At 43.3% G+C, this 22050-nt stretch overlaps 3 protein-coding genes across 3 annotated transcripts; all 3 read left to right on the top strand. All coding sequences in view use genetic code 11, as the record gives it.

Annotated features, from left to right (window-relative positions):
* Positions 1-1715: 1715 nt before the first annotated feature.
* Positions 1716-4154, top strand: EGR_08143 (hypothetical protein; the record flags this gene model as incomplete). The annotated part of the gene is made up of 2 exons (XM_024497392.1): positions 1716-1946; positions 4035-4154. The coding sequence occupies 2 exons, from the start codon at positions 1716-1718 to the stop codon at positions 4152-4154; spliced, it is 351 nt and encodes a 116-aa protein (XP_024348188.1).
* A 327-nt stretch (positions 4155-4481) lies between these two features.
* EGR_08142 (hypothetical protein) lies at positions 4482-12023 on the top strand (the record flags this gene model as incomplete). The annotated part of the gene is made up of 3 exons (XM_024497391.1): positions 4482-5595; positions 9830-9864; positions 11589-12023. The coding sequence occupies 3 exons, from the start codon at positions 4482-4484 to the stop codon at positions 12021-12023; spliced, it is 1584 nt and encodes a 527-aa protein (XP_024348187.1).
* Positions 12024-12416: 393 nt separating this feature from the next.
* EGR_08141 (hypothetical protein) lies at positions 12417-21888 on the top strand (the record flags this gene model as incomplete). The annotated part of the gene is made up of 9 exons (XM_024497390.1): positions 12417-12567; positions 16385-18000; positions 18094-19799; positions 21055-21169; positions 21203-21307; positions 21337-21430; positions 21465-21540; positions 21582-21717; positions 21808-21888. The coding sequence occupies 9 exons, from the start codon at positions 12417-12419 to the stop codon at positions 21886-21888; spliced, it is 4080 nt and encodes a 1359-aa protein (XP_024348186.1).
* Between the last annotated feature and the right edge of the window lie 162 nt (positions 21889-22050).

Here is a 22050-nt window from a genome sequence, read left to right as displayed (position 1 = left end):
AACAGCTTAATGCAAGTACTGTAGGGGAAGTCTGTAACGAAACTTCCAGATGGTTCACGGCTAGTGTCGCTTCAGTTATTAATGGCTTCCCTGCAGAACACGGGACTGGGATGGATGCCAAAGGTAGACGTCAACTTTAACCCTTCTGTTTGGGGTCATCACCATTCGCTCCGCTAAGGTCTATCACGCAGCAGTGAAAGTCAGGATAGATGTCCTTTGGGATCGGGTTCGTTTTCCGCTGCCACCAATGTAGCGTCCTGAGACTTCCCTAAAGAAGGAAGAAGACACACTACTAGGGCAGAACATATATTTAACACAGAGAAGGTGTTTAGGCTACTGGCATGGCCCGAAGGCCAGCTCACCCGGTGGGGTACAAAGGCCAAGTCAAAAGTGGCGCCTCACCAATACAGGGGAATAAACCACCATCGTATTGCAATACATCGAATGAAAGCTACAAAGTGGCTCAATAATTGGCAATGGTTCCCATATCGAGTGTGAATCTAGTGCTGTCGTGTCAGCTACCCATTTGTTTAACCTTCTTGATCCAAATAGGGAAGTGGCACGCAATTAGTCGGAATGAAAAATTGAGAAATAAACTGATTGGTTTGCGTCAGATAATGGATATGCGTTATGTCTTATATTTCCTATCTTCTTTAAAGTTGTAGCAAGCCAGATTGCTCAAAGAAAAGTTGAAATCTTAAGTGCTAAATAATCAAGTCTATTTTAAAGTGGAGCACTTTCGTGAACCCTAGCGTGACTAGTAATTTAGTGGCAACAAAGATCCCACGCTAGAGTAAGTGTCAAATATCCTTCAAAGGTGTGCTTGTATGCTTCTCCAGCACGCTCCCATTCCCTAACATGTTTAGGTCAACTGGTAACTTTAAGAAGTAAGGAATGGGTATTTGTGAAATTCATGATAGTTTTCAGTGGGGATAGGAAAACTGTAGCATTCTGTGTCAGCAAATGGGTTGAACGCTCCACAAAGTGATTATTTCTGCCAGCACACATCAGCGTATTTGCGGACTCCGTGGCTGCGTCGATGCCATTGACCCCGGAGGGGGAAAGGATATCCCACCCCTAACAGCTTCGATTTCCTGTACACATAGACAACTGCAATACGTTGGTCGTTTGTTTAACTGTTTTGTTAAAGGAGCCACTTAGACCCCTCGCCCTTGTGCATTCCCCGGTTGGGCTGGCCTCTGGGCTATGCCAGTAGCTGCATGCCTTGCTGTAGGTCAACAATACATATTCAGGCAAGTCCCGGGGTGCTACAATGGTGGACGCAGAAAGCGAATTCGACGCTGAAGGGCATATAGCCTTATTTCTACTGCTGGGTGATAAACCTTTGTCAGTTGGAAGAAGTGCATATGTTGCGGTTGGATGAAATGATGCCCCGTAAGAGAAGTGCTGAGAATTTGACGTCCACATTCGGTATCTACTCCAGTCCCATGTTATGCAGGACTGTTTTTAATAACTGAAGCGACACCAATCTGTGGCCGTGGATCATTCAAAAAGGATCGTTATGTAGCCGTCCACTGTTCCTATATGAAGACATCAATTATGTAAATTTGCAATACTTCCTCCATTTCCCTGCTGGCTGGATAGAACCCGGATAGTTATGGTTGGGCGGTACTGAGGTGAGAGCAAAGTGGTAAGGAGGAATAGACACGAAACCTTACCACCACGGAATTATGTTAAATCCCGTCCTATGTCACATGACTCCACTTTTGGATCAATGTCCCTTCGACACGCGTGATGGCCACCGCATTCCCCGTTCCCCCAACACAGTTGCCATACAGGGCGAAACTCTAGATTCAGCAGAATTGCCAAGACAGCTCAATGACGTTGCAGTCAAGTACCATCCCAGTCGCATAGAAATTCGATTATTGACACGATTGGCTGCTGGACATTCACCATACAGCACTGCTTACGTTGTGCTGGCTGAAGTGGGAGTTTGACTAAGAGAGTCGCTGAGGACGACGTGCAGAAGACGAGGGGGTCTATTTAATACTTTCACCGTTTGTTTAACTCTTGGTTTTAGTAAAAGGACCAGCCAGGTGCTACGTAATTGTACCCTCGCAGGGTGGGCTGACCTCCGGTCCATGCCAATAGCCGCGCGGCCCTTTCGTATGTTGACAATGCATATTTCTCCCTAGTATTATGTTTGCTTTTATCTTCAGGGATGTGCCGTGGTGCAACACAAGACTTATGAAGTAAAAATGTTCTCCTCTAACCAATCCGTTCGTTCTACGGGTGTGAAAACAGAACAGAAAGAGAGAAAAGCTAAATCCGTTACTACCACTTTTATGTAGTAAGTTGAGGAAACAGGTTCCATCTGCATGCCAGTGTAATGAATCCACGATAAATCACTTGCTTGAATTGTGAGAAATGGCTATTCTTTACCTACACGCTACCCAAAGTAATATGAGAGATGCGTTCCCCATTGCTTTAGTATTGTTAATTTGTTTTGTGAGAAATGTTTTCGTTGTTTCAAAGCAACATTCTCCGGTGGATGGGTGCATTTTGGAAGGCTTTTTTGTGAAGTGCTGAGTGACAATAAAGTGAAATGAATCCCTTTAATTGTAGCCTAACTTGACTTTAAATTCATGGCATTCATTTAAAACATTTTCGGCACCTGATACCGCTAGCCGGTTGTTAAAAGTCATTCTAATCTCGCGAATGAGATCAGGTTTATGGAACCCTAGTTTTCTAGTCCTTATGATAAATAGTCGTGAGTGCCCAAGACTGCGCTGTACTTGAAGCTTAACAGCGTAAAGTTTAGACCATTTGAAAAGGCTCAAAAGGAACTTTTTGCTTATGCAACTCACGGCCATTCAAGAACCAAACGACAGTAGTTGCAAGCTAACCAGTTTGTTTAGTAGTAAGACTAGGGCATTAGTAAGAAATGACCCACGTAAACTGGTGGGGCCATTCGCAAACCCTCAGGTCAGTGCGGATAGGTTCGATTCCACAAATCATCTGTCGCCTTGATCGCCGTCAGCCCCACGAGTGAGAGCGCCCTGGCGTCTGATCCACCCTGCTGGAGTTATCTCAAAATCTCGCAGCCGTGTATGAACACGAAATGCAGACCCATATACTCTGGTCGGATTAGGATGAGATTTACTACTGCATCACTTTGAAGAGGCATTGAAATTGCATTTACTGATAAGACGCTACTCCGTCGTGAATATTTCTATCGCTTTGACCTCCTTATTAGCAATCACAGCTTGCAGATGATAAATAGTGGCTGTAACTTATTCTAAAATAATATCCTCAGGGCCTCATCAAGATGAGAATAAATTGCGAAGTAGTAAGCACCCACTACTCGTATGAACAATTGCCACGAATTTGATTACTTTGACATTTAAGGTAATAGGGCTAATTATTTTAAATGAACGAACAATGACATCTTAAAATAGGACTAGTTGAAATCCACTAGAAGTTTGGCTCTGTGGACCACTCTTCATCGCCTTTTCAGCTATCTCCTTTGAAAGCCAAAATGGTTTATTTCATTTTTTATTTTGGCAGCGGTGGCTTTAGTTCTCTACTTCGCTGCCCATGGCAAAAATAGAAGTATTTTTCGAAAATAATCTCAAATGTCATCCAATGCAATACAAAGGCAGTCTCTTGCGGATAGTACCAATGGTAACGCCTAGTACAATGTAATCGCCTCTTAAATGAATGAACGCATTCGTGTCCGGTTCTAGAAAGGGTGTGTAAGTTACATCAATACCCGCTACGTAGCTTCGCGCACCAAACCTGAGAGGCGGAGGATTCGGCAAACGAGGAGCGTAATACTCGGAGTTTTTAGCATCAAAAGGCTTCGGCCTTTTCAATCTCTTTGGATATCCAATAGGAGCCCTGGGAGTCCTATTGTACCCAAAAGGCGACGCATAGTTCGTTGACTCTACGTTAACCCACTCGTTAACTCCCCACCAAACACAGAGGTTCTACTCGATACTCCATTTTTATCCCTAGCCATATCAAATGACGCATTTGTTAGTTTTCTATATTATATTATTATTAACAACCAGCGAGATCGTACCCCCTTGTCGGACATACGCGATCACCACGCCTTCGAGCCAATCGCGATGTATCTGCCTTTCGCCATTAACCTCGTCTGCACCAATGGGAAGCCTCCACAGGCAGCTTAATAGAGGGGATTGGCTCGTGCGGAAATTTCCAGAGAAGCATGTGTACGCGTTGGTGCGTGCACCAGCCAACACTCAGGTAACCCAGTGACTCAGCATTCAGTCGTGCGTGCAAGATTCCAAGTTTACAATCGCGTCCATGCCTGCCCACATATACATGCACATGCATTCATACGCATAGGCACACAAACACACGAGCACCCACGCGCAGACACCTACTCCACGCCCAAATGAGAAAACTTTGACAAATCAATGCCTAATTATCTCGACAACGGTTGTAGGTGAGCGAGTTAGACAACTGATCGCATTTAACCCTTACTACTGACTCTGATGGCAGAAAGAGTGCTCTCCCCGGAAGAGGTGTGGCTTCAAGACAGTGAAGCACGTCTCGAGTCGATGGAAATTCTGCTGAAATCTGTGCGCCGAGATATTGATGCTCTCAGTGAAAAACTTCCCTCCCCTCGTCCAGGCACTCGTAGGACCTTTCAGCAGGAGGGACCTGTTGTTTACGAGTCAGGAGGCGAGGATTATGTATTGCGGATTGACAAACGACCCAGGTGCTATCAAAACCTTGGTCTCGGATCGCATACCACAATGGAGCCGTTCGATGATGAGGAGGACACCGAGAGGCCTACAAGTAAAACTCGCCTTCAAAAGTCGTGGAGATCGCCCGCCGATTTTCGACCGGTTGACTCACCGCCCGATTCACCGACATTCGGTGAAAGCAGTAACATAATTTCCCTCAATGATATTATCCTTAACAGTGATGATACCCTTCCAAGCTCTCAAAAAGCGGAACCGAGTAGGGTAGTTCCTCTCCTAGGCAGCCTGCATTCACTGCCTACGATAGAAGAGAACTCACAGGAGGATAACACCGACACCTCCATATCGACTGCGGAGGATTTGAAATCAGCTGACTACTCAGCGTCAGCTGTCTGTGGTATGGCTTCATCTGACACAATCATTGGCCCAATGCGTGAGCCACTATCGAATAAAACCAGATCGAAGTGCTCCCTCGATGAAGTAATGAATTTATCGCAAGAACAGATAAAATCTGCTCAATCTCCGTTAAGTCGATCGCGCTCGCAGAGTCCCTTCATCACCGATCCCGACTTCCTTCGATATTCACGCACCTCTCTGCGCAGTCGTGATAGCACGGTGAGCGAGACGGACTCCTTTGTGACTGTGAACAGTCAGTTTTTCCCCTCGGGCGAAGAGGCCTACGTCACTGCGTGCAGTGACACCGAAAGCTTGGGTGATTCACCCGATGGAGGACGTGTCCCTAGCCGGGAGAGGATGCAAAAAAAGATGTTAGTTCTACAGCAAAATCCCCCCTCAGAGTGTCAAAATCAATCCGAGGATGTTTTGGAATTCACCCTTGTCGAAGCCAACATGTGCAAAACACCAGTTCCTGAAAAGGAAAGTCCGTTTCCCAGGAAGACGGGTGAGTGGAATGCGCAGAAATTTTTTGATGTCTTTAAGTTACTCCACTTAAAAGCATGTAAAGGCAGAAATATTTTATGAAAGCAATAAGTATTTTTCATTCATCGAGATCATTTTCTTGTGCGTATGCTCACCCAAGTAAACCTCTGTAAGGAAAGAAATTCTTATTTACTTTTTATATGTAAGCACTTAACTAGTCTGGCTCAGAGTTGGTTTCAAGTTTTTTTCAACGTGAATTTGATAAATCATCTCAAACTCGTTATTTGAAGTTAGTGAAAAAACGTTGAGAAGTGAGCGTTTTCAGCCACATCATTTCGACAAGTCTTATCAGAGATCATGTCACGACGTCATTGTATAAACAAATATTGTCGACTGTTTTAAGTAAACAGTTAAAAGGCACAAAAATTGTGGTCAGTTAAAGCTCAGCACACAGCCTAAGGAAATCTGATGGAGTAGCTGCTGCTATTTAGTGTGCAAGTTTATTGAGCAAAGACAGGCAAACCAGCAGCTAAGTAATGCAAATTCTTCCATCATGACGGATGAAAATGACTAAAAAATCTGTGGTTCTTTATTTGGTAATTCCCATCCAAGGTGTTATTCAAATGCTAATGTTATTAAAAAATGGTTTACCTTCTCTAGAAAAAATAAATGCCTTGAGATGAGTGTTGCGCTTCTAGCTACCATTACTCAAAGCATCAACTAACTTTGCCAAGAAAGAATTTAGGAAGCATAATAGAGGGATCAAGTCACGTGATTACTCGAGGACACCATCTCACTTTGGTGGGAAATCTGCATAGCCTTTCAACCGGTTGTCATACAAATAACCAGCAGTTTGACAGTGCCAATAAATGAATCAGTTTATTTCTACCATTTAACGTGTAAAAAGATGTTCAATAACTTCGAGTTTACTGCAATGCATTTCATTTCCGACCCAGCTTAAGGCCTTGCTAGTGAAAAGTTTAACTGCGCCTTGGGAAAAATGCAACATTCCAGTCGCAAATGCCCATGCGTAATTTTGTGCCAACTAAATGGAACTGTGCATGAAATCAACGACTTCCCTGGTCCTGTTGCCATTTTGCGATTTCCTGAAATTTTTCGGGTCAAATTTTAAAGCGCATGTTATATTTAAATAGCGCAGCATATTTTCACTACATTTATTCTTAGTTGCATTCATGTTTACTATGTGACCACTCCCCCGATTGAAAAAACAATTGCGTTACCTTATGGCCAAGGTTGCTTTTCTAGTCTAGAAAAATAAAATTTAAATCAAGGCGAAGATCTACTTGAGCACCAATGAATCGTCGTATTGTATCTATTTCCTTTTTTAAACAACGGTTTCGTTCCACTGAACCCTTCGGATTAACCATTTTTCATACCGGTTAGTGGGGTGACGTTTTTTAATTTTGACCGCTTGGAGGTCACCAATTAGGCCTCCAAATTAACGGCTCCTGACTTTGAAAAACAATCCCAGGTCCGGAAAAAGTACTGGTTTTTAAATGTAGAGCCTCAATTTTGCTGTTGTATAAATTTCTGCTGTATTGTTAATCTACATATATGTACATTATAGTTAGTTATATTAATCTGCAAATCAAAGTACAGCACGGTATATTTGTGTAATCTTGTGTATCTGTTGGTTTGACTTGTTTTATTTGGATTAAAATATCCTTTTGATGTTACGAAAGTCACTGATTACCAACTCAAATTCTTTTTCTATAATTTTATATGGCAGATAATCTTTGTCTCCAAAGTCTGATGATGTTGTCAATTAGGGAACACATAGAAATAAAATTAACTTCAATTGACGTTTCGCGATAACTTTTGGAGTAAACAAACAAATCATGGGATCATTTAGGGACCAGTTCAAAGAAATTTCACGTTGTGGCCCTTTTGTTGAAGTGTATAGAAGGAAAGAGACGATCGGAAATGCTTTTTTTCTACCTAATGATGATTGCGCTCATTGAGTATGTGTGCTAATTTTCGGCTAATATTTGTGCTAGTGAGACTTGAATCATTCCTTTATTGACTAGGTCTAGAACAGCTTATGAAAGGTTGGCAGTCCTCTATTTGTAATAGAAAGCCTTAGTACCTCGCCAACAGAATGACCTGCGTCGATGCCTGATGCTCAAATGCTATTGCTACCCTTGTAAATAAAAACCCTACAAACTGACGGCTCATCAATGGCCTTACACACTATCTCGTGTCTGAAATATGGATGCGAAATAAATGTAAACGTAAGTAAATAGTGGCCTTTCCGGTCACGGTTTTGAACCCTCAGATGTTTCTTGTGGCTGGGTCGTGTGCTGGTTTTTGGATGACTTACTTATTAAAAATACGCGGTCCTACCTTACCTGTGATTTATTTACACATTTAAGCGCTACAGCAGTGAAGGTTTTCCACATTGAGAAAATAATTTGGATTGCACCCGCTATTAGTTCACTGACTGTTTGAAACTTTTTACCACCTGAATAATTCTTTATCGTGATAATGGTCTAGGCCACTGTTCTTGCGCTTCTGACAATATTCATTGAGGGAGGAATCACGAAACATCACCGTTGCGTAAACCCGGAAGTTCTCCCATTGAAACGGCCCCACGTGTTGCAACGTTTTATCTCTACAGCCCTGGTTACTGTACTTCCGTCTCCACAACACAAGTGGGGTAAACTTTCTGAGCGAGTTATACCTACAAACCTTAATCAGGGAAAATTGTAGCTTATTTACAAATAAAGTAGCCTTCCTCTTGTTGAAATGCATAATCACGAGTAGTACATACCCGTGTAATTTGATAAGGCATTTCCAGGGCCCTGAGGGTGTACTCACTGTTACTAAATACACCAATGATATCTGGAACTTTCGGTTACAGAGTTAAAATACAATTCTGTAAAGGCACTGGCCTTTATCAAATTTAAGGGCAGAATTTCGGGATTTACTATTTGTTGCTCAAGGTAAGGTACCTTTTTTGTCTGTTATTCGCAATTCCTGTGGCCTTGTCAAATAGTGGTTGAAATTTTATATAATCGGTAAGAGAATGTGTACTCATAGACTGTTTACCATCCTCAATCTCCGCTGAAGCTGGAATATGTCAAAGTAGTACGGACGCAGGGGCTGGGAGGGGAGGCCATTAGCATGACCCGAAGGTCACGCTGTAGAGCAGAAATCCAACCTCCAGAGACTGAATTTCTCTCCTGATTAAACACCCAATTAAATAAGACGCAAAATTGCTGCAAAATGAATGAACCCCAAAAAAGTTGAAGGTTTGTTGCAATGGCGGAATCCCCGTCGGTTTGAATGAACCACCAGTTTCAGTTTTTGCCACGTTATTTGCCATCCCTATCATTCAACCTGATTATTTCCTTAATAATTTTTCCTCATTTTTTGCTTTCTGGGATTTTTTTTTCTAGGAAATTCCCTGGACACCTCTCTAACACTACCATAACTGCGGCACAAAGAGTGAGAAGAGCCACACTTGGTTGCTATTTGTTCTGATCTACGGGCAACTCCTTTGCACACAGTGTAGCATGCATTATGAAGTAACTAGGTAACCAGGGCGTCGATATGCTAAACAGTTTCTGCCCTCACATTGGTAAGCAAACACAAGGCCCTTCTTCTCAACATACACTGTCACAGTAACTCATTTAGTCGGGCAATAGCACAAAATACGGGCCTACTGCTAAGACAAATGTAAAAGCACCCTCGAAAAAGAGCTTGAAAGTTTTTTACCACGAAGGCAGAACTCGTGACACAAAGGATAGAATAATTAGGTTGAGGGGAAATCGAGGAGATGATTCATGGCACCGATTCGCGTGACTTCGGCCTGGGAAGATGACTCGCCAAAAATGATACACCTATGCTATACTGGGGTGGCGGCTAGACAAGAAATGGCACTAAAGGGTACTTTTCATCTCTCATCACCACGTTAAGTGCTTTTCTTTTCTACCTGACAAGATTTCGTGAGCGCAAATAGCGGTTATTTTGGAGATTCTATTTGCTCTGTTTCATACGCCTACAGCGGGTCTGAGACAACGCAGCTGTTTTGTTGGCAAAACACGAAGGATCTATTTTGGGAATTTGTTTCATAAACCTTGAATGCGGTGCGCGCAAACAGTTGTTTTCAGTGTAAGTTGAGACGTTGTTAAACACTGAAACGGTAATGCATTCTCTGGAGTGTCCGGCGCTCATTTAAGACTTTTATCCTCTATACATCTAAAAGGATTAATTTATTATATTTTTTGTTTCAGGCGAATCCGCTGAACAACCAGACGCCTATGTAAAGGTAAGCGTTGTTTGCCTAACCACTGGTTAGACTAGCATTTATCTCACTAACTGCGGAATTGTTTATTGATATGCCATGTATGTCATCGACACACGTGTCTCCAAGTCGCTACATTGCCAAGCATTGCGTGAATGACAAGTGAACGGAATAAAGAGTTCTTGGTGCAAGAAAAAAGGTGCGCGTTAACATGGGAAATGCAATTATTCCTTGGCTTACGCAATGCCCACTGACTTTACAGGCCTTTTAAAGTGATACCTCCATTTTTAGGAGGTGTTTAGCATTGCATCAATAAAGTGGTTGTGCTTGAAAATGAGGTTGTCGTGTGAAGTAGCATCCTATGCGCAATTCTAATTGTGAATTTCGTATGAGGCGACATGTACCTACTGATTACGTATTTAAGTAGTCTAAGTGAATAGTTTACTGCATTATCACTTTGACCAGGCCTTTGAATAGTTGGTTTGATCAGTGTTTGCATTTTTAACAAAGTGATCAGGAGTAAGTAACGTCGACGCCTGTGTAATCACTGGATTGGAGTTATGCGATTTGACTTCTTTTTCGCTCCATTTCGTTGTCAGTTTTGCTGCCATGAGCAGATCCTACGTGTACAGTCAATCAGACCTAAAGTGCTCTGAATTAATTGCAAAAAAGTTATGGTAATCAGGCGTCACAATGTTTGCTTCTAAGCAATGGAATTGTACACGTCCACATGATTTTTGAATTGATTTAGTAACTATGCGAGGGCCTATAGAAGGATGTACAAATTGACTGCTCTTGATAGTAAACAAGAGTAAAGGAAATAAGGAGCGCACTGAGCCTTCTCCGGGGTCGTAGGAAGTCATAGTAGTATGGCGTATAGAAGGGCTGGGAGGTTACTGGTAAGGCCACCGAGCGGTAGCACAATCCGCAGAGACTCTTGTGTCTGCTTAATTGGAACCAAAATTAAACAAACTACTTAAAATGTTTCGAAATATCTGGAACGAAGGTGGGAATATACGTCAACCTATGATCATTTGTGTTTTGACGGATTCAGCGTTCCTCGCTTCCAGTTTCGGTTCATAACCTTGGAACGCGAAGAATGTGTGGAGGGTGGCGTCCCATACTTGAGCAGTGATAAGGGGGTTTACAGGCTTGAAAAAACCTAAAAGGGATGGGCGTTTGTTTCCTCCCCAAGTGTTGAAGCCGTCTGCTCCGTCATCCGATCGGTGTCAACTAGCCCCTTGGCATTTAATATTCAAACACCTAGTTAGGTTGTATCATGTTCAGTGTTTCTCTCCCATCTCTGCCTTCACAATCTTGGAACGAGTAGACTGGTTAGATAAGGACATCCTTCACTGAATGAGTGCCATAGAAGGGTACCGGGAATCGAGGCAATGTGTTCGTGGTTCGCTTTTTCTTCATCCATCAGGGAAAATTGTGGCAAATCAATGAACGTTTACGCTGAGAGCGATGCCAATGTATCCTCCACTTGCAATTTACCTTCTCTAGGTGGGGTATTGGATTCTTTGAGTTAAGCCGGCAAAGGTTGTCCAGACAATTTCGCGCTATGCATCACCCGGGTCTATGCTACTCAAATTAAATAAGTAAACATGGGTCATGTCGAATGTCGTTCGGGACTGCGCCTCCCAGGGGTCAAGTGGGAAACGCATCAAGCTAGGCTTGTATAGGAAATAAAAAGACTTTACAAATGCATATACACCGTTACAACTTCTTTTCCGGTTCTACAGAAACCCATCAAGCGACGTACCCTTCGAAAACGAAGACCAGACGACTCGCCGAGTGATGACGGCGAGGGTGACACATCCTCATCTTTTACTTGTGATGAAGGCGTCTACAATGCAGTGGCCGCCAGGCTAGTAGGTGCTACCACAACGTACAAGCATGAAGAGTTACCAATCACTATTCTACCCGGTCGACTCTCGTGCATTGAAGAGGTGAACCGCCTTTCCAATGGCATTGACTCGCCTGATGGGGAAGAGGACATCGTCGTTCACTATGGGGATGACGAGAGAGAGGATGAAATGAAGTATGTGTATGGTGAGCCTGGGCACAAAACCCAACAGCCCAACATTCCGGAAGTGGTGCTGACTCATCTAGGCAACGTCCTTCCCACCAGTGGGAAGAACGAAACAATCGGTTTTGATGAAAGTGAGTCATTTTAGCTGCGCTTAGGTAGTTAAATGTGTAGTGGAAATTACTTAGGCAGTGAACGTTAAAGTGACTGATTACGTTGTGCTATTTAAAGAGTCCTTTTTGTCTCTTACTGATCACAAAATAATTGAGTCATTTCCCAAAAAAGTGATTTTTACATGCAAATCTCCCAACTTCTCAATTCAGAAAGGTACTTTTCGGCACAATCCTTTCTTCGTATTCCCATTACTCGCTGAAATTCTCTCGGAGGTGTAGACTTAATTTTCAGCCAATCATAGAGGAGCGGAGTGTAACCAACGCGTAAGCGACTACTAGCCAATGAGATGCCAAAGCTGTAAATCATATGCCGACATTTAGGTGGTCAGCGTCTGGTACTTAGTAGTAGAACTAGACTAGAGGTGGTGATGTTTTCACCTCCAACGTACTTTGCAACTACTACTACCGGCTCAGTGGACATCCCCAAGGGAAGTTTAAAATATCGCAGCTTTCGACACCACGTCTCCGCTCTCGATGACACCAATCTCGATGATCCGGCGGGTCAGGCACAAATACGTGGTAAGAACGCATAATGCAATATATTTTGCATTTAAATGGCAAGGTTAACATACTAATTTGAATGGTGAATTACTTTATTTAAAGTTAGTTATTTGAAATAAACAAACCGCTTACCTTAACCACAGAGTGGTGCGAAGTCGGGTGTTCGAACTTTGATATGAGCCATGAATCTATGCTATTTACTACCAGGATTATCTCAAAAAATGTCTTATTTTATCAAGGTATCCATTTGTTTGCTTTCTGGGAGCTTTTTTTGTTGGACAAGCTCAAAGGGTACTTTAAATCCCTGCTCTCCAGCTATGCAAATCACATTGGTCAAAAGTTGGATCTCATGACTCATGTTTTTTTTTCATCCATCAATAATGTCGTAGTGATTTCAGAATGACAAGAGAGTAGCCACAACGCAAAATCTTGAGTTTATTTTCTTCATACGCATCATACAACTTTACAATTCTTCCATTGGGCGATTCCACATTTGCATACTCTTTTGATTATTCTATGACGAGACGGTTCAACATCCCATGCAAATCTCCTCTAAGTAAAAAAATTGGTACGAATTCAAGGCGCCACTTTGAGCTGGCACATTTAAATCCTGACCTGACCTTACCGTAATGGTTGTGGGGAATAACGGAACTAAGGTGGGGGGTGGTTAATTTAAGCAAAACCGAGTTCTTAAACTTTACTAACTTAGTGACTTATTGTTTTCCCATACCTTACTGTTGTCACTGCTTTTTGGTGTTGCTTGTTCCCTTATCCGACGACATCAGATCAGAGTTGCCATTGTGAATGCCTACCAAATCACAGCCGGGTTATGGCCCATTTAGTTCGCATCATCTAACTTATCCTGATGTTCCTTCAAATTTGGTTAAACCGTCACCCGATGATGCGGTCTCTTATTTTAAGCTTATTTATCAAGCCTCAGTCGATGTCAAATTGGGAGGACTATGTTAACGGTAAAAATTAAACAATAAAACTGATTTTTTAAGACGCTTCTCGTGTCAATTCTGCGAAATAAAAATCCTACTTTATTTGCTAATTCATTGTATCAAATCATTCTTATGTGGTAATGTAACCGATTCAGCGTTTCCCCTTTTCCACTTCCGGTTTTGTAGCTTTGGTGCGAGAACTGTGTGTGGGGCAGTGATGTGAGGGTTTGCAGCTTGTCCATGTTTAAAGGGGATGGGGCGTTCATTTCCTCCTCAGGGGTTTCAAGGCGCGTGCTCCGTCACGTGGTTGGCGTCGACCAACGGCTTGACACCCAGAAGGTAATATTTAAACACGCGTTGTAGATGTAATAGGTTCATTGTTCCCCTTTTTCACCTCTGTTAACATCCTTTATCGGATGGATGTTATGGGAGGGTACAGAGGATTGAGGTGGTATGGTTTTGGAGTTCGTTTCATCCTCGGGGGCCAATGGCATCTGCTCACTCACCACCGCCTCTCACCTAGAAGGTGAGGTCAAAGCACGCTGGTGGTATACCTTACCCCACACGCCTATCCTCTTGTCGTACATGTCAATTATATCAGTGTGTCAACTAATTTGTAGTGTAATTACCTTGCTCAACATTTAACATTCAGTCATGAAATGCTGAGTTTGTGGTCACCTTCAATCGCACTTTTTCAACTACAGACATGCAGGAACTTGTTCTTGGTCCATCTCATTACCGCAAAGTTTGTAATAACCCTTCCTTAAACCATTTTGCTTTTTTTATTGGCGCTATTAACTGCTTTTACTACTTTTCTGAAGGGCAAAGTTATTTTTAACCTCAAGCTCCTATAGCTCGAGGTGTCCGATGTAGATTCATCTCAGTTTTATAACACTTGATTTTTGTGTACATCGCCTTCCAGTTTTGTGAGAAAATAACAAGGAGCTTTAACACAAATCCTTTTCTGTTCCCGCATCCAAAGTGTCAGGTTTTTTGACGAAAAAAGGAGGCAGGACTGCCTATGGTTCCCCCAACGTTAAAATGTCACCTTTACTACCTCTACGTCTCCTATTCATGTCCCATGCTTCCCAGTTTGGCTTATTTTTGAACACACTTTGACCATATGTCGGGCGCTAGGATGTCCGTTCTGTGCTTGTTTGTAGGATGGTTTGCTCTTTTTGTGGCCTTCCAGAAATTCACTTTTCTGGTATTTGTTAAACTTTGTTTCTTCCTTACGCCCGATGTTTAACCTCTTTCCCGCCTTCAATGCCTCGGAGGTAAACACTGACCGTGACCATATTGTCAAGTCACCTCATTACGTTACTTGGGCTCACAATCATCAGGACATAGCCAGGCGTCCTTAAATTCTTAGGCCATATAACAGCGCAATACCACCGACCGTCTATGAATTATGCACGTAATGTAGTGCGTAATGAGGGTGAGGCAGTAACAACAGCGGAAAAGAATCATCTGCAGAACGCATTCTCACCCTGGGCGAGGCACTTCCGTAACACTGTGGTTGACTCACACACAGAGAGAAAAAGTTCCTTACAGATTTGTCGGGTTTCACCGTTAGTTGAATGGCGTATATGCGTATTGTCAGGCGTGGAGTGGCGTGCTGTAGGTGCTGCAATACAACTTACGCGCTTAAACCTGGCTCCTATCAAAAAGGCATGTGAAAAGGAGGCGTGGTAACTTTGACGTCCTTTTTTGGAAATTCGGATAAGTTTTGCGCTTCACTGATCCACGTCCTCTGTTAGGCCAATTGCTTTGAGAAGGAATGCATTTGGGAGGTTGGGCTAAAAATTGGACGACGTTCCACATCGAGCACATTCTGACGGTCGCCTGCCTAAACGCATGCGAGATGTCATTTCGGAGGTACACCCTTTTTCTCCTCTGACCGTCTACGTGAGCTCCTCGCATTTCTGAGAGGTATCGAGTCTTCAGGTAGACATTGCTGAACCTGAGATTAAGGTACTCCTCGAGACCCAGTTCGGCTTCGATAGCCCTTTTATTGTGATTCTCCACCCACACACATACCTTCATTCTAGGGCGTTCTCGAGATTGAGCAAGGCTCGATGTCACCACGAGAGGCAGATGTACATATAATCATACGTTTGATCAAAGCAAACCCAGTTGTCATTCATAAATCAGATTTAGTTTGACCTTAATACTCTGGTGCCTGGGTCGATAATGACCTAGTGATCACCAAATAGCAGTTTAACATTACTTAACTAGTATTGAGGTGTAGAAGTAATACCGGTGGCATTTATATGGATCTCACTTAGTATTCACTTCCAGTACAATCTTGTTTTGCTACTCGCGGTCTTTCGTTACAGTTGTCCAAATGTCTGTATTATTGGATAACTTAGGAGGAATCCGGTTGAATTCCCCAGGTTTCACACATTGCGACCTCAATACCAAAACATTTAGACAACTTCAGATCGATTCATTACTACTACAGTATTTGGCCGAGAAGGTCTCCATCGAGAACTTAGTTATCACAATCTCCTGGCCGGTTTACTGTATTCATTTTTTGTGTGTCGGGTCGATTTTGTGTCCTTTTTTGCATCCAAAATGAAACAGGTAGTTTTGCTGCGCGTATTGAGTACAAAGTTCGCCTTTGCTTTCAAACGAGAAAGGTTAGTCGCAACAAGCTTACTCCGTATTAGAAAGGTCAGGCTTAGTGTTTCAACCAGCCAAACTTATCGCCCTCCCTCTTCGCGAATGCCTCCAAAATTCCCCAGGGCTTTCAAACACTAGACCAAAAACAATTTTTATTGTGCATTGATGCAAGTCCTTTCATATACCTTAATGCCTTGCTAACTTATCGATCTGCATTGTCACATTGTGACATGTGACATTCAAGCTCCTTTCATTCTCACTTTTAGAATCTCTTGACTACGTTGATGATTTCAAGCCTTACAAACATGGTGTTTACCACCCTACCAATGATGGACACACACTTCCAAACCTCGCAGACGGCAACACTGACCCGGAGATATTTGCCTCGACCTCATTTAATGTAACACGTACCGATAGCTATCCTAGTAACAAGGGACGGCAGTCAATTACTGTTCTCTCCTTTGTACCTCGAGTCGATATTTTCCAGCGAGGCATTGATAATCGAAGTCATCAGGCTCGTCGAGACTACTTCTCTGGTTCAAGGTCTTCCAACACCTTTTTTATGGGTGATACAGAGGGACGCTCATCACACCCCACCTCCTCACCAAATGACCAACCAGACCTGCCACAAAGGTCGACTCAGCGTAGTAAAAGTGTTTCCGGACAAGTGGAGAGTACAAGCACAGGCACAAACCTCCAAGCTTGCATCGTAAGAGCTGGAATGAAGGAGACACAAGATAACATACCCAACGGAAGAATGTACAGCCGATCCTGTTCTCGATATCGCAGTACAGATATTGATGTCGCCTTGGCAAACACTGCCATTTTGCGTGAGAATCTTGCAGGAACTTCCTTTAATGATGATAGCCAGAAAAGGAAAATGGCTTCTTCACTGTTCGATCTCTCGGCTAGAAGGCAATTTTCAATGTCAAATAACCTGCAATTCTTGAGTGGAAAGTCAACTAACTCCCTTCTTGAGACTGATATAGACACCGGAGAGCAGAAAAATCAGCAGATTATTCTTGAGACTGATGTGGATACATTGAACACGTACAGACTAGTTGGTGGTTTCGCCTCTGCGGATCAAGGACCAATTCAGTCTACCAACGATAAGACTTATAGTTTATTTAATTTGACCTACCTCAATAGCACAGGGCAGTCCCGAAGGCCTTTGGCTGACGATAATAAACATCAAAGTCGAGCAGACGCACATAAACGAGCTCAAAGTTTGTCAGGAATAACCAAGTCTATTGATAACCAAAGATCTGAGTTGAAACCTGGTGCATCTAGCCTTGTAGCTCGTTTGAGAGCCAGAGCTCGTTCCAACCACGAATTGCGGGTGGCTGAGTCGTTAACCAGGATCCATGTGCCTGAATGGTTGGACAAGGCAGACCTCTCAAAACCCCTATCACCTCTCCATACCTCACCATCACCACCACCACCACCGCTTGAAAAGAGCACCCTACCCTACAGCAGAGCATCACTGCCATCGACAACTGTGGTTCAAAGCGCATTTACCAATGGAGTTGAAGAAAGGTTTCTGAAGGGCAAAACGGTTGAAACTGTCGCCAAGCCGGTGTGGTCTCTCGTTCCCCCATTAAAGACCGAGATCCATCGTCCCCTTAGACCTAGCCAAATCCTCAGAGAGCGAAATGCCTCATCTGGACCAAAATTGGTTCCAATTAAGTCCTTGCTGAGGGGTTCTATGAAAAGTCAGATTACAGAAAGAGCTGATGATTCCTCGATTGATCGTGGGGTTGTTCTTCGGGCAGGCGGTTCTGTAGCCTCATCACGCCCTGTTCACCTAACTCCCGAGGATTTTTTCACTCGTGACGAAAAAATTTGGGGCCATAAATTTAATCCCCATATCCTCCTACCTATGGTTTGTACTACTGGAACATCTGCAGAACTCATTCAAGCACCAAAGGCACCTTTCTTCTCTGCTTCCTCATCATTAAGTTCTAAGTCCTTACAGAAAACTCAATGTCGAAATGGTCATTCCGTTCGTATAAATGGTGAAGCACGGTTATCAGATCCAAACGATAGCGGTGGTAGCATTAAAGTGGCTGATTCAGATAGCGTAGTCGAGAACCAATTCTATCAATCCATGGAAATAGGCGAAATTCAAAAGTCACTCAGTCGGTCCTCAGATGAAGAAATTTATGAGGAAGTGAAACGTTCAGCAAAACTTGTGCCACCACTATCGGTACCCAGAACATCACCATCAGCTTCAATCATCAGTACTCCTGCTGCTACCTCGAATCCCCATAGTCCCACGTGGCACAATGCAGACTCGGATGGGGAGACAGAAACTGCGGCAACCGATGGACTTGACAATATTTCTGATCTTACCTGTCTAACTGACCTATTGGATAAGTACTCTGCACGACATTTCACTCTTCTGCAAAATCGTCCATCTGCTCTGGAGAACATTCTCTTACAGTTTGGTTGGTGGTCAAATGCACCCAACACCGGCCTTAGACAGCAATCGCGAGAATCTGGCGACTACGTAGCTCTAGCAGCAAGCTACTTTAACCCTGATGAAGACAGCCATCGTACTGAGTTTTTTGCATTGCTCACCAGTCCTGCAGGTCAGGGACCAATGATTCTCACTGAGTATGGGTTCGATCAGAAGCGCATTGGTCTCGATAGAAATCCCAAAGATGGTATGCTCTACCTGCATTGTAACAATCCCTCCTGCCCACGGATGGGACCCGCTCGAGTTGATAGAGTCCGCTCGTGGCGAACCTGCACCAACTGTTTCACCGCTTACTGTTCACCTAAGTGTAGAGAACAGGCCCTTCCAATCCATAACATGGTGTGTAATTTCGGACGAATACGACTTGTCTGTGGGCGGATTCTGCACCACTTAGCTCCCAGTCAGCAATCGAGCCTAACAGCACTAGCGAAGGCTGGAGCAACACGTCTTGGCCGTGGTGGAATTCTCATCACTTTCGCCTCTGTTCAGGATGCTGAATTTTTCCTAACTAGAAGCACAGACCTTCCATTGAGGCAGCCGCAACAGCAACCAGAAGTTGTTTCTGCGGGTCGGCCTGGTCCCTCAGGTCTTATCGCTCCGCCGATTTATCTCACAGTGGAGGAGTTGAATAAACTAGACTCTAAGTTAGCAACTCCTTGCAAGCTGTACAAGCCCAGTGCCAGTTATGTACTAATTGTGATCATCTGCGCATACGATCTGGAAATGATGAAAAATGGGCGAGCTGTACATCTATACAAACAGTGCATCATTCTCCCTTTTCCGGTGACTGCTGCAAAGGTGGCAACACCAACACCTCAAATTAAGTCACCACGTCCCAAGGTGACGACCATCTCATGGACAAGGCCAAAAACTACCAAAGAGGAAAGGGAGGCCTACTCAAAACAACTTCAGCGTACACTTAGAGAACGAGGCGTAAGTCTCCGAAATAGTGAACCAGAGGTCTATAAGCGGTTGTCGAAATTCGTGGAGACAGGAGAGACTTTTGAACCAGTAGAGTTTGACTTTAATGACTATTATTCCAATCAGGTTATAACGTGCAAGATTTCACCCATGGAAGATGTTGTGATCCATCAGAAGAAGGATTCCGATGCCATTGTTGCGCATGAAACCCAGCACCTAAAAGCCTATCCGAAGAAGAAATCCTACAAAATTTCAAGGCCTCGAATAGGTGAAACCGAGTTGTGATATTTCGGATTCTCTTCATCATTTCATGCACCCGAGGTTGATAGTAGTCTTTCCTTCTACCCTGTGTCATGCCCAATTAATGTGGACTGAGGGCTCTGTGAATCACTAAAGAGTTTGATCTTATATTATCTTGACATATGTAATTATTTATTTCTTTTTCTCTCATGAATAGTAAATTTGTGCATTTTGGTGGATTGTTGAAAACTAGGCTCCACTTGTCTCACTAGATGGGGTTTCATTCACCCAGAAGCCGAACCACTTGGGGTTTCTCGGCGCCACGTTAGAGTAGTCTGTATTGCTTGAGAATTACTTGGTAACCTAACTATTTCTCCCTTTCTCGAATTTTGGGATCAGTTCTTAAGATTGAATAATTTATTTCAAGACCACAAATGCACAGAAGTGAGCACAGCTTTAAATTGGATAAACGCAACGGATGGATCAAAGAAGATAGTGTAGTGTTTGGTCGGCTAAGCTCTCGGTTTTGCTGCCGGCTCACCTGGGGCTGCATTACCGCACTTTCGCCAAAAGGCCTGGCCTCCGGGCCAAGCCAGAAGACACCGAGTCCTCCTGCATCTCTACAATGTATACGTAATACGATGGTTACTTATCCCTCGGTACTAGCGAGGAGCCACTTTTGAGTTGGCCTTTGTACCATACCGGGTAGGCTGGCCCTTGGGCCATGCCAGTAGCCCAAATACCTTCTCCGTGCTGAATATATATGTCCTGTCCGAGTATTATGTCTCCTTTCGTCTTCAGGGAGGTCTGGGGACGATACATGTACAGCTCGAGTATTATGTGTTCCTTTGTCTTCAGCGAGGTATTGGGATACCACAGTAGGGAAAATTCTTTGACAAATTATTAATTGTCATAAGAAAAACAGCTCGGAGTCACTAAGATGAATTTCTGGAAATTAGGCATACATATATTATGATTGGTTAATTTTCTTATTTTACAGTGATAAGAGGGCTTTGCAATGTAATCAAAAGTTACCAAATTTAATATTACGCAATATAACCAACAATATTCGTAATTCAAGATTAGATATAAAGGAATCTGAATGCAGTTCAAACGACTAGTTGCGACTCGTCATTCCAAGTAGCGTCTGCAGGAAGCAACAAGTATTCCCGATTTCGACTCGCTTTCCGCTTAAACGTACGAGATGGTTTGTTAATACCCATAATAATCAACAATAGGAGAATCTTTACTAATTCATAGATCATTAATGAAGAGTTAAAAACTTATCTACTTCAGACCCAGGTACTCACATACCGACCTAGCCTGCGTGCATCGCTCCGTGACGATGGAACGATATATGAGCGATGATTCTGGCGCTGATGAGACCTCTGAGTTGAACAGATTGTCTAAAGTATTACTGCGCTTTACACTGACCGTTTCTTAGCTTTTTAGGGGATTCTTTGATAGGATTGTTCCGTATACGCTTTTTCGATGGTTATTTTTCTTTGGTGTTTTGGCATTTTACATTATTCGTGTGGCCTATCTCCAGGTAATGATGTATTGATACAAAAACGTCAGGGCTTTTTTGTTGTCTCATATGCCTTAGCCATATTCATTCTCAGTCAGTTTCTTGGGTTTCTGACACCCCAGTTCCAATTCAACGATGAGAACAGTATGTAAAATACGCCGCTTTTTAAATTGTCTAGGTGATCCGCTCCTCCCTACAAATTCGGACGGTGAATTTAGGCCCTTTATGAGACGACTATCTGAATTCAAGTTTTGGTAAGCATTACGCTTGTCGTAAAAAAAATTTAGGACAAAAGGAGACATTGCACGACTGCCACGATCATATCGGTATTTTGTACCTTCTTCTCGTTTTTCGATCTTCCCGTATTCTGGCCAATTTTGCTGATCTATTTCCTGACTCTTTTTTATGTTACAATGAGGCGCCAAATTGAGGTACGTTCCCCCTCTGAACGCACTTCCCCGTGCGCCCGTCTTCGAGTTGGTTTACATTAGACGCTACTTCCCGAATTGCCCCACTTTTAGCACATGATACGTTACAAGTACCTGCCCTTCACCTACGGGAAACCACGACCCCAAGGTAGATCAGCACCGCAATCCATCTAAGAACACCACGATTCTAGTCTTTTAACGGTGCATACGTCTTTCCACTCGAGTGTCCACCGCCGCTGTTGTATTCGATACCAGTTTACGAACTGCTATGCTTTTTTGGCATTGTTTAGCAAGTTTACACTCTCCGATGAACAACTTATAAAAACGCATGATCCC

The sequence above is a fragment of the Echinococcus granulosus genome, assembly GCF_000524195.1.
Source record: "Echinococcus granulosus chromosome Unknown EG_S00097, whole genome shotgun sequence".
Classification (NCBI taxonomy): Eukaryota; Metazoa; Platyhelminthes; class Cestoda; order Cyclophyllidea; family Taeniidae; genus Echinococcus; species Echinococcus granulosus.
The sequence above is the reverse complement of the archived record's forward strand: the minus strand, read 5'-3'. Positions and strand labels throughout refer to the sequence as shown.